At 33.5% G+C, this 12,937-nt stretch overlaps 1 protein-coding gene across 2 annotated transcripts in view; it reads right to left on the bottom strand.

Annotated features, from left to right (window-relative positions):
* Window positions 1–1,312: 1,312 nt before the first annotated feature.
* The window catches only part of LOC148279575 (uncharacterized), a 31,382-nt gene continuing 19,757 nt past the window's right edge, over window positions 1,313–12,937 (bottom strand). For both annotated transcript variants that reach the window (XM_088229725.1, XM_088229724.1), the window contains 4 exons: window positions 12,353–12,462; window positions 6,405–6,636; window positions 4,542–4,642; window positions 1,313–2,079 (listed from right to left, as the gene is read on the bottom strand). In XM_088229725.1, the coding sequence (XP_088085851.1) occupies window positions 1,990–2,079; window positions 4,542–4,642; window positions 6,405–6,636; window positions 12,353–12,462 (533 nt within the window). In that variant the 3' untranslated portion in view covers window positions 1,313–1,989. The remainder of the gene's footprint in view (window positions 2,080–4,541; window positions 4,643–6,404; window positions 6,637–12,352; window positions 12,463–12,937) is intronic.

Raw genomic sequence — 12,937 nt, 5'->3', positions numbered from 1 at the left:
TAATTAAAGGCGACTCCAATATCTTATCTTACCTACCCGTTTCGAGAACTTTTTCACATTCATAAATTTCTCTTGGAACTTCAATAAATAAGGGAACATGTTAGAAAATTTAGAAAGTTTGTTCTTTGAGCGTAAAAAATCTAGAATCTTTCCTTAAACATAATATCTTCCTCTCATGTGCAACCCTTTTCTTCGCCTAGCAGTCAATTCTTAGTACACATGTAAAAATTTATAATTGCAAAGAAAATGTGTATTTATATGCATTTTAAAGGGATTCAGTACTACTTTTTTTTGTTTATTTATAATCCTTTTATTAAAGCTAAGTAAATAAGTTGAAAATAATGGCTATAGAAAGTCTGCGGTTCATAATTTTAAATACAATAATCAAATGAAAGCGGTACAAAGTTCAGCAGCAATCAGTCTTGACTTATATTCAATATTCATTCCTTAGAGAGAAACATTAGAAATTTTTATAACTAAATTTGAGTTAAAAACTAATACACATTTAACAACATCTAGGTAGATAAACAATATTCAACAGTTAGTATAAAAAAAGCTTGGTTAAATAAATTTTTGATACGGATTTGATATAAGAGAAATGAAAGTAACACACATATTAATCATTAAAATGTTCTAAGAGTCAAACGCTTGGTCCACCAAATATTCTACTCTATTCCTACGGTAGTAAAATACACATTTAGATTTTTTTTCTAATTTCCATTTGATAAAAATCAATCATGGATTTCTAACAAAAACCTAAGTATATCAAATGTAACTTCACTTGACCGGAAGCTTCTCAAATATCAAAAATGAGTTCCCTTTATGAATTTTTAACAAAATTCGTCAATGTCAAAACTATCGGTGGATGGGATGTCTATCGAATCTTACGCTATTTTCACATTACAGACTTTTATCCGCATATAAACATCAAATAAGTTTTTTATTTTATTTCTTTATATAAATAACTACAGTACAACATTTATAATATTACTGATAATATATGAATCATTCGCACATTCAACCAGTTGAAATTATAATAAAGTACTACTAGTATATGAATATAATATAATTTGATACTATTTCCTAAAATTTCTTTATACACTGATAGACATTATAATTCACGTGTTTTCTTTTAAAAACATGAATGATATTTCTTTTCACAAAATAAGCTCTAGTCTTTATCAATATGTTGTGACATACCCTTCTGCAATTTCTTGAGGGATATTGTTTATTTAAATGCAAAATTAAATTGTTGGTAGAATCCACTTATGGAATGCATTGATAAGCACTTTGTTTAAATATTTTAATTGCCTTTCTTGAAACAATGACATTTTCAGACAATGTTTCAATTAATTTTCAATCAATTATTTCTTTAACAAGTCTGTCATCTTAATTTTTTGATTACATATTTTACTAATGTTCGTAATGAGGAAGTTCAGTGTTTTTTTAATTTTGTTATTTATTGATAGACTACCAAAAAAAGCCAAATATTCTTTTTTTTATGTATCGTTTTGTTACTTTAAAATTACTCCGTTCGTGACGTCACTAGTTGTCGTCAGTGAGTTGTCCTGACATTTAAAAAGAGAACCTCGTATGTATGAAAACATGCTAAAGATGGCTTCCTGGAAACTGGAAATATTTCAAAACACATAATTGATTACTGTTGACTGGAACTGGTGACCTTTTAAAGTAGTTAATTTTTATCAAAATGTATTTTTATCTGTTTTTCATACATTTTAGAGAAACTTCGCTGTAAAATTAAATGCTCTAATTTTTACCGCATGTAAGTAGAAATTTTTTAAATAAAATTTTCCTTAGCACTGAACTTCCTCATAGGTTTGAATTTGTCTGATTATATAAACTTTTGGATGACACGATATTGCTAATTGATTTGCTGCCAGAAAATATTAAAAATAAATTTACTTTCTCGACACTGGTTATGAAATAAATTATAATTCACAATGGCGTTAAATAATATGAAATATCTGATTAGTTACTGGCCTGAACAAACTTGGCTCTGAGCATCTCTATAGTCTGTTGTGTCACGGGGTCAGTCGGAGACTCCGAATCAGAACTTGTCTGTAAAAGAATAAAAATGTAATATCATTCCACAGAAGCATTAGTCACATGATGGAAGCTTACGCATTTGACAATAACTTTCATTAAGAATTTGAAAAAAGAAAACAAATAATAATATTACCCTACATAAGGCATTACAGTTTTTATGTTCATATTATATTACAGTCAATATTTTATTATGAAATTATGTTTGTATACAATGAAGTACCCTTTATCGAAAACTTTACTTAATATGTTGACTGCCAATAACGTGTTTTTTGCGTGATGAGGGTAGTACGCAGGGTGCTGATAACGCATTTACGCATTGTAACAGTATGTTTGTAGGATTTAAATGTATGTGGATGCATTGGGAGCTCCTACCCAGTTGGAGGTTAACAGAAGAGAATGATTTAGTTGAGTGGAGTTGAAGTGTATTAATTACATGTTGAATAGGTTGGTTAACAGGGAGAGTATCTGCGTAAATGTTGTTACATGATAGACTACAACTGCATATTGTAACTGAGGATGTTATCACTTATATATTGTCAAGTGTTCATTTTACTTCCTGGTGAGATTTTCAGGTCGTGTACTAATTTCGTGTTTCTCAGCGATTTTACATTTGCTCGTATCAGCCGTTTGTTAATAGTCAATTTTGAATTTTTTAATAATTAATTGTTTACCAACAGGAAATGTGTGATTCTGTTTCTGCGTATACTTAATAAGATAGCAGGTGCTGACTCCTACATGTTATTTCTATTTGTTTATTAATTGGCACTACGCTTGAACATTGTTATATCTAAAACATTTAAGTTTGTAAGTGAAAATTCTTGATGGAAGTTCATTGTAATTTATTATATAAATAAAAGACGAGTGATACTTTAATCCACAAATTTGGAATATCCAGTGACCGGTTTCATCGCTTTCGCAACATCTTCGAAAGTTAATTAAAGTTATTTTTATCTTAAGGATCATTATCAAAAATTTTTTTCTTTTCTTTTCGGTGTTTTTTATTTTTTAAAAGAATAACCCGCTAAGCCTCTATTTTGAGGCTTGTCAACAGGTGGGATAGAGGAGATATGGAAGGAGGTAATGAAAAATACACCACAACACCCAGACCAATTGAGAAAAAAAAACTCTTGGATTTTTTTCTTGCAACTGGCGGGAATCGAATCCGCGACGCCAGTTTTACAGTTGGCCGTCTAACAAACTGCGCCGCGGCGCCTATCAGTTTAACTATTTTATTTTATTTTTCATATAACTTTGAATTATCTATCCTTACCTTTGTTTTGTATAAATACATTGAACTCCTTAATAAAGATACCAGTCTCGAAGATGTTGCGAAAGCGATAAAACCAGTCACTGGATATTCCAAATTTGTGGATTAAAGTTTCACTCATCTTTTGTTTGTATGATAAATTGTTAAATCTGTTATTTATAACAACATATTTTACTAAAAGCATTAACAGACATCATAAGGGCGATTTCTCAAGAAAAAAATCTTTATTCTCCACTGGCACCTTTGGCAGAGCGGCAGTAAACCTTATAAAAATCTCAATATAAAAAGTTAAATTGTAAGTCATTTGATTTATTTATGTATTTTTTTCTTGATACAGCCTTGTTATGTAAAAGATAAATTAACAGAAAAAAGGGAAAATGTAATGTAATGGGGAAACACCTCAGAGTAATAACGCGCTACAGCTATGGATATGCCATTTCGCTCTATTGCATAGAACAAAAGCGTTGCAAATTTTTGGTTTAACAACAAATGTGTAACGGACGATTTTGTCACTGAGGACCTACGGCCCATTGTTTTGCTGTAAATTATAGCTAACTTTGTAATTGATAATCTTAGAATTATTTTTGTTCTTATGGGCGGCTCTATAGCTGTAGCGCATTATTACTCTGAGGGAAATACTGGATTGTCATATGCATTGAAAGTAGTATGTACTTTGTTTATAAACTAATTTTCCTGAGAACTAATTTTAACACTACATTTTGTGCTAAATTTAATGAGAATTTTGTAGCGTGAGTTTTAAAAATGTAATAAATGGAAAAAATGTCTTAATATCTAAGCTATTGATATGAAGACAATCATTACGATATCTAAACCTAGTGTTTAAACTGTGCCAGAATCAGTAGTCTTCTTCTGCCTGAATCGGATGTAGAGGTACAAAAATTGTGTTTAATTTTTTATTTCTATAATACAGAGGTCTGATAAATATTTTGAAGTCTTTGGGATATTTTTATGGCAGTTGTTTTTACTGCTCAGCCAAGTTTATATTGAGATTTTTTACAAACTGTGCGAATCCAGAAGATATGAGACACTACTGAAATACGCTTTGCTACTAATTTTAATTGTTTCCTTTCTCACTTTTAGTAGAATGATGCATAAACTTTCATTAGATTGTCATCTAAAGTTATTCAATAGTGTTATGTATTTAACATCTATTTTGTATTTTTATTAAGTGTAAGCATCCCTATACCTGGAACACAGTGGAGGACCTTCCAGTCTCGTTACTGTTCTTCTCCGTAACTGTCTTAATTTTAGTGAACCAGTTGAAGTTGCAATCATCTTCTGCAGTCACTGAAATAATTTTAACAACACATTACGACATCAACAAAATAGTGAGTATGTTATGGGCATGTAAGTTTGACTAAATTAACCCGTGCGATGGCTACTGGAAGTCAGTATTTTTGTTTTAACAAAAACAAGAAATTTGTTTTTTTTATTAAAATTTTAACCAACGTTCAGTTTCAGTTTAGTACCACATAACAGAAATGGAATCTGTACAATTCATATATGCTATGTATTTCTTCCTTCTTTATCCACATCCGCTCTTCTGTGGAGCACGCGGGCATCACCAGACGCCTCTAGGAGATCCGATCGCCAGCCAGCACTCTTGCTTCTTCCATGTCAATCCCGCGCCCCTTAGTTCCGCCGAATAAAGCCGAAAGACCGTCGTCGACGTCTTCCGGGACAGTGGGAGGTCGCAGGTGTGAAGTATAGGCAACATGGGGTTAAAGCTCTCCTGAGGCATCCGCAGCACGTGTCCGAGCAAGTTCCACCACCACACCCTCAAAATGCTGCTGTGTCCGTTCTCAGACATCAATGCTGGTAATGAAATCGAACCTTATACCTAATATTCTCCTTAACCGTTTTAGTGCTACGCTTATTTTGCAAGTATGTTTGTAATTTGCTATGGTGTTTTTGTGTTATTAGATAAAAAAAAGTTTGATATTAAATTAAAATAGGCTTTGGGTTTTGCACCAGAAGGAGGAAGGCTAAACAATAATGGATAAAGTTTTCAAAACACCCACCAACCGCCATATATGGTTTACCACACACAAATAAAACGCGTGCACTCACGACGACTGACAAACGCTTACTAAAAACTGCAGCGCCGCACAGAAATCTTCACCACTTCATTAGCGCTAAAACGGTTAAGTACTTAAATCCTCCTCCTCCTCCTAAATCCACCGAAGCTTTTCCTGAGCAATAGGGTTGATGATGGTTGGAATAAGCTGCCACAAGAGCTGATCTCAATGGGTTCAACAAAAAAAAAATGGACTAGATTTGTTTGGAAAAGTTAAAGAGCGCCAAAAACTAACTTTAGTTTAAATAGATTTAAGCAAATCAACTTTAAGCTGCTCGTTTAAAATTAATAACTTACTAAGATTAGGAAAGTGTAGATTCTACCAACCATTTACATGATTATTATTAAATTTCTATAGTGGTAACTACAATAATAGCAACGAATATATGATGAAGTTAGGTGGTTTTTTTATTTTTTAATGGTCAAACTAAGCTAAAAAATGTTATTTTTATTTTTATGTATTTTATTATTACCGCTATGATTTTTTAAAGTTCTTTCATTTTAAAATTACTCCGCCTGTGACGTCACAAGTTGTTGTCGGTGAATTGTGCCGACATTTAAAAGTAGAATCCCGTAGCGTCAAAATACACTTAACGTTGAACAAAATACCCGGAAACCGGAAATCTATCACAACACGTAACAATGCTGTAATTGACTGACTGATTCACTAGTACTTGTGACGTAGTTCAAAGTAGTTAATTTTTATGATACTTCACATTACAATTAAATCTTCTAATTTTTAGCACGTGCAAGAAAACATTTTTTAAATCCAATTTCCCGTGCACTGAACTTCCTCATTATATTCTACATCCGCCCAGACATCTGTACGGAGTAATGGAGTATTGAACATCAGCTCTAATAAAATTTTGAATTCGTTGATATTTTCTCATTCCAAATAATGCAAGGCCACATTTCTCAAACCGGCAGCGCACAGTACGCTTTTATATCTTGTAATTTTGATTTTATTATTACCAATCTCTCTGTAGGAGACGGTGTTGCCATTGTCGTCTCCCGCCAGGAAGTCTTCCACCACCACCTCCTCGAGGGCGCAGTCGTCCCGCGCCGCCTCCTCATCCTCCAGGCTGGAGTAGCTGTTGGTGGTGCCGTCCGAGTCCGCTCTCGCCCCCGCTGCCTCCCCCTCCCCACCGCCCCCCGAGCCTGGGTTGCCCTCGTACGACTGCTCCAAAGAAGCTGGTTCATCCTCCTAAGAGAAAAATATTCAATGGAACCTCTATATTTGTAATATTCGATAAGTGTCAATTTTTTATGATTTTTTTTCCCCCCACATATGAATGATAGTATTTTCTGTATTCGTCGTCACTCCTACTGCTGGCACTAGTTAGTAAGGATTGGTTGCATAATAAAAAATTAAGTCTAAATAATAAGCAAACATTAGTTCAGAGCATAGAATTAAGAATAGTCCAGAAACCGCATACGCGCATTTTGATGCGACGCGACGGCGACTAAACTACTCTTAAGTTTTACGTTTTTACCTATTAGCTTCTTTGTAGACGTCGCTCAGTATGCAACTCCCGATTTAAATTAAACTATGCCGTGCTGTGACGTTTTAAAGTGTAGAAATACTTCTGAGATTTTAAAGAAACAGAATGGGACCACATTTCATGTGTAAGCAGCAAATGTATGCGTAAGTAGCAAATGCGTTATTAAAAAAAACAATTTTTTCATCTGTCAGATTGTCAAAGAAAACAAAATGGACATTTTGTTAGTGTTGCCAGGGTAGTAAATTTGTTTACGCAAAGGCTCATGAAAATTTAAAATCTCGGGACTAAACAACGCCGTGGTGGAAATTCGACCGACATTATCTTTAAAACATCAAATATTATTTTACATGACGTAAAAATATCCGTTTTTTGTTTTATTTTTTAAGTTCAAAGTTCGTTAATTAAATTACTTTTGTTAAATGACCCTTTACTTATCTACTCTGTTGTGTCAATCAATGTTTCCACGTGTACTATAAAATTTTAGAGAAGTTACAAATTGGTTATTTTTTAAATATAATTATGTTACATTTGTGTTATGATTATATTTTTCGCAATCTGGCAACATTACGCGGGGTCTTCGCGTCTTCGCGCATTCGCGCTGCGAAAGTACACCGCAAGACAAAAAAAATTACGAGTTTACCTGCTACCGCGCCCCTTGACTTTACTGAACCCTTTTTCTAAGAAATCCTTTATCGATACCTCTTTCTTTTGTTTAATAAATTAAGGACACTATGTGTCACCTTTCTACAATATTTACATTTTAAAATGTCTCAACAGTCTTGTTTTACCCGCGTTTGAGTGAACATAACACAACAATCATGGAAAGTGCAAAGCAAATGTCGATTGCGATAAAATCCAAAATAATCACATTGTCGCAAGAAAACATATCTAATTGTGAAATATCTCGTCGAGTTGGGTATTCAGAAGGTGCAGTGAGGTTTTTATTAAAAAAAATCCAAGAAACTGGATCCATAGAACGGAAAAAAGGAAGCGGACGGGGGCGCGTGACATCTGCCCGAGATGATCGCTTAATAAAAAAAATTGTTATGCGCGATCGATTTTTAACGGCACCTGAAATACACGCAGAGGTGCAGTCTACCAGCACATCAACATTTTCAGTAAAAACAGTGTCCAGGCGGCTGTTGGAGCATGGTTTCCAAGCACGGAGTCCCGCAAAGAAACCATTACTCACGGACAAAATGAAGAAGGCTAGACTGGATTGGGCGAAAGAGCACCAGAATTGGACCTTGGAAGATTGGCAAAATGTTGTTTTCTCTGATGAATCAAAATTCAACCTTTTTGGTCCAGACGGCAGAAAGATAGTTCGACGAAAACGTGGGGAAAGATATCATCCGTCATGCGTCACTCGAACCGTTAAACATTCACCCTACGTGATGATTTGGGGGTGCATGACAGCATACGGTTTAGGACCTCTAAATTTTGTACAGAGTACGATGAATGCCATTCAGTACAAAAAAGTGTTAAAAAAACATATTATTCCAATAATTGAGGACATTACGCAGTATACCGCGGACCCAATTTTTCAGGACGATTCTGCGCCGTGCCATAGAGCCCGCACTGTGAGTACAAATATATATATTTTTAAATGCATTTTGTGACCACATGATAAATAATTTATTGTTTTTTTATAGATCAATGAATTCAAGGAGAAAATTGGCTTAAAATCGTTGACGTGGCCCGGGAATAGCCCTGATTTGAACCCGATAGAAAATTTATGGGCGATTATGAAAAAAAAAGTCGGGAAAAAAAAATCAAAAAACATTGAGGAATTAAAAAAAAACTTAATTCAAGTTTGGGAAGAAGAAATAACATCAGAAATTTTAGATTCGCTTTACGCTTCTCTAAATAATAGAATTTTACATGTTATAAAAAATAAAGGTGAATTCACTAAGTACTAAATATTTTTAAATGTTATAAATATGTTTAAATGTAAAATACTTTAATTTAAAATAAAGCGATAAGAACCTACTTCTTAAATATGAATTAAAAAATAACATGTCTTTTATTATTCCATCACAAACACTCGACCATAAATGAACCGTTATGGGTCTCTAAGGTTCGGGTAATCTGATACCTGATATATAATGGCAATTTCTAAGTACAATTCATGAGTAAGATTTTTTATTTTAACCTTGAAATAACGAGTAGTCATCACATATGTCAAACAATATAAAAAAAACTAATTAAATATCAAGAATAATTCATTATATGTCAATTTTAGTTTTTTTTGAGAACTCGTAAATTTATTTGTCTTGCGGTGTAGGGCAAAGTGGGGGGTTTTTGGGCACAGTCCGATGTATTCAAATATGATTCTACGCTCCTTCTGGACTATTCTTAATTCTATGGTTCAGAGCTTACTTCTTCCTTGATTATACAGATGTATGTTACCCAGATGCTAATTCTAAACTGTTTGATAAATTTGGAACAATTGGAAAATGTTTGTGTTTGTTATATCTTTAACCTTCGCAAATTTGACCACATAACCGAATACCACACGCAACTACACTGGCTCAGTATCAGGCATAGAAAAAACATTTACATTCTATCACTTCTTCGCAATATTTTTAATAATCCCACTTCGCCTGTTTATCTGAGAGCTCTTCCAACCTCCATCACAGCATGAATTATCTCTTCTCTCTTCTTTCTAGTAATGAGAGATCCCTTTCAATACTCATTCATCGCTCTATTTTTTTTGCTTCCTCTTTCACAGTGGTAGCTGCTTAATCTACCCATTAATGTCAGAGACTTTTCGAATTCTTTATTCACATTTAAATCACGATTGAAATGTCACAATCTGAATACTTGAGTTTTTCCTTTCTTCTCCTTCTTTTCTTTCCACTTTTACGATTCCTCTCTTCATAGTGTAGTTTAGGTATTTAGTTTATTTCTGTTTACAAAAAAAAAAAAAATATTTAAGTTTTCATAAAAATAATTTAATATACTCGTGTTGACCATGGTTTCAAAATATCAAAACTCCATTGATTATAATTTTACGATATTAAATAAACTGAAACTAATTTGTGACTTTGATTTATTATTAAACCTATATCTTTAAAAGAAAATAATATGTTGTAAGCATAGAATTAGAATAGTCTAGAAACGGCAAAAACAGCGTATATCTAACTGACCCAAGTATCAAAGGATATACTTTCGTAATTGTCGAGTTGTGACAAAGTGTCAAAAAATATTTCAACCGCTCTCATGTAAAGTTGAAAAAAATCACATGCGTTGTTGTTCTTCGATCACGACATATAATTAATGTCGACCTTTCCAGGAATCGTACCCGGAACCTCGAGTGAGCTCATTTCCGATTCTTGATTTCCTTATTTAGGATTTAGCTGAGAGTCGAAAACGCTCGTTCAGAATTCTGGTTTTATTTAGCATAATTACATTCTTCATCCGCCCGGGCACGGGCATAATTAGTTCATTTATCTTGTTCTTTGAACTCCATTGAGTTCATTGCCAAAAAAGCTCCGCAACCCGTGTAAATCTTTTATGCTTTTATGATGGACGGGGAATAGGATTATTTCTTTGAAGAGTCATTCTAGCAAAGTGTTTATTCAATATGCAGTGCCCTGCAAGGGCTCTAGTGATAACCCTCACTCGGTTTCAGTTGAGTTTTATTAGATTGAAAGCAAGCCTATGCGACTATCCCTTTAGTAATTCCTTCGCATGGTGCCAGTGATTTTTGCCAGAGCACTATACTCCAAATGAATTCCTCTATATATATAAAAGACAATGTTCGTATGTGTGGCCTCGATTTAATAAATAACTGCTGGATCGATTTACGTGCATTTTTTTTTCTTCAAAATAATGAGCTTTGCGCTGGGAATGTTTATATCTCTTAAAATCTTCAATTTTATCTGTTAAAAAAATGTTATTTGCGTATTTTTTTTATTCATCGACCTACCAGGGTTGCATTCGACGAAATTGCATTCACCAAAAAATTGGGAGGATGTTATTTTTTTGGTTTATAAAAAAAAAAAAAAGTTTTGTTTGAATGTTTCTAAACAACATTCGATTTTTATGGATCCCAATCAGATTCTTTCCTTATATTCTTTTCATTTCTATCCACTTATTTCTTTTAACTGGATTTTTGGTAATGCTAATTATTATTAATATTAACTGACATTTAACACATTATTGAAAATCGTATTCCTACATCAAGTGCACCCCTGTTGGTGGTAAGAAGAGCAGAGTTTGAAATTTGCAAAAAAAAATCTATATTTGATATCAAATTATATCTAGTTTTAGAATTCAGTCATAAACGGGGTACCTACATATCAATGAAAAGTTACTTTTTACGTTTTTCCGAACGGATTTTAGGACACCATCAGACATTTTGGTTTAGAATTAAATGTCGAGCTCACGTTAAAACCCAACTGGCGGCTAAAGAACGACTGAATACGCGTTAGACATGATTGAGCGTTTGGGCATGAGTTAGGGTGTGATTTTTTTCATAATATTTATAGGTAGATGGTTTTATTTAAGAACGCCGAATCTGATTCTATGGTTACGTAGAAGCATTATGAAGCAAAGTTTTGTAAGTATACGTGGTTATAAGTGGTTAAAAACAAAGTTGTTTTATATTTATTTTATTATCCTTAATAATATTTAATCTTAGGAGGAAACACGATCTGACTTTTCTTCATACAGACATATTCCCGTATTTTCTCCCTGGATTATGGCACGAATCAATGATTTTTTAAAACATCATATATATTTACCATTGGCGTGTCCCTATTGTTTTTCTTTCTGGATTAATTGTTTATTATGGAACTAGAACCATCCAAAAACCCGTAAAAACACCCAGTTTTATCTGCTGTCTTCAATTATAGCTATTTTTGAAAAACTCAAAATTAAACCGATACAAAAAGATTCATTCTGATACTGTCTAAAACAAAACCAATTTACTTTTGAGGTGTGGAAAACTGGACAGCGAATCGTCGAGTTTATCTATTTTAGAAAGGCATAAAAGGTCAGACATGCAATTGTCTTTTTCGCACAGTAAGTGACAGAAAAACAATTTTATAGTATTTAAACAATACCTATTTATCAAAATTCCCTGTCCCGCATTTACTCACAATTTATGTAAACCAAAACACACAAATAATAATGTATGTATATGTACATATTTAATTTGAACTAAATACAATAATTGATATCAAACATTCGACTGTGTTAATTTAATCTATATGCGAGTACATACTCAAATCTAGCAACAGTAAAGCATTGCCGGGTTCAGCTCGTTTAAAATAAAATAAAACCAAAATGAAAACAGTCAAAACAAATAATTTATTAAAGTAATTTCAGGAATGGTTCCAGGTGCTTGTCGCGGGTTTATGTCCAGGATTTGGTGAAGGGGGGGGGGGGGGGGGGCAGTTATGGAGTTGTTACCTTCTCGCTGGCGCTGCTGCGACCATCCTCACTTTCCTCTTCGGGGTCAGAGTGGGAGGAGTCCGGCCCGTCCTCTCCGCTGCTGCTCCCCTCGCCGTCAGATATGGACACTAAAATGTTAACATGGCTCTTTATCGTAATGTCAAATCTCATTTTTAACCGTGATTGAGAACCGCTTCGAGAAAGAAATATGGAAGCCCGGGCATTAATTACCGGCTTTGTGACCTGTAATTGGCTCACTAGATTGATTCCTTAAAATAATTCTAAACGAAAATATGAAACTAATTATTCATAGATGACGCATTTATCATTTTTTATTAAAAAATGACATTTTTACGTTTATTTTCAATATAAATTTTACAAAACTTGGTTTGCGGAAACTTAACACTATATTGATTGTACCAAATACCATGAAAATATAATTTATGTCCTTTTCACAAAATGGTGTACAAAACAAAAAATAACAAATTATATTTAGTTTCAGGACATCATAAGGTATTTTGGTTTCGAATTGAATGTCAAGCTCATGTCAAAGCTCGACTCGAGGTAAATGAACGACTGAGTACGCGTTGGGCATGATTAAGC

Source organism: Micrasema longulum, unplaced genomic scaffold (assembly GCF_059751315.1).
Source record: "Micrasema longulum isolate JH-2025_06_02 unplaced genomic scaffold, ASM5975131v1 h1tg000700l, whole genome shotgun sequence".
Lineage (NCBI taxonomy): Eukaryota > Metazoa > Arthropoda > Insecta > Trichoptera > Brachycentridae > Micrasema > Micrasema longulum.
Note: the sequence above shows the minus strand (reverse complement) of the source record. Positions and strands in the feature narration are given on the sequence as shown.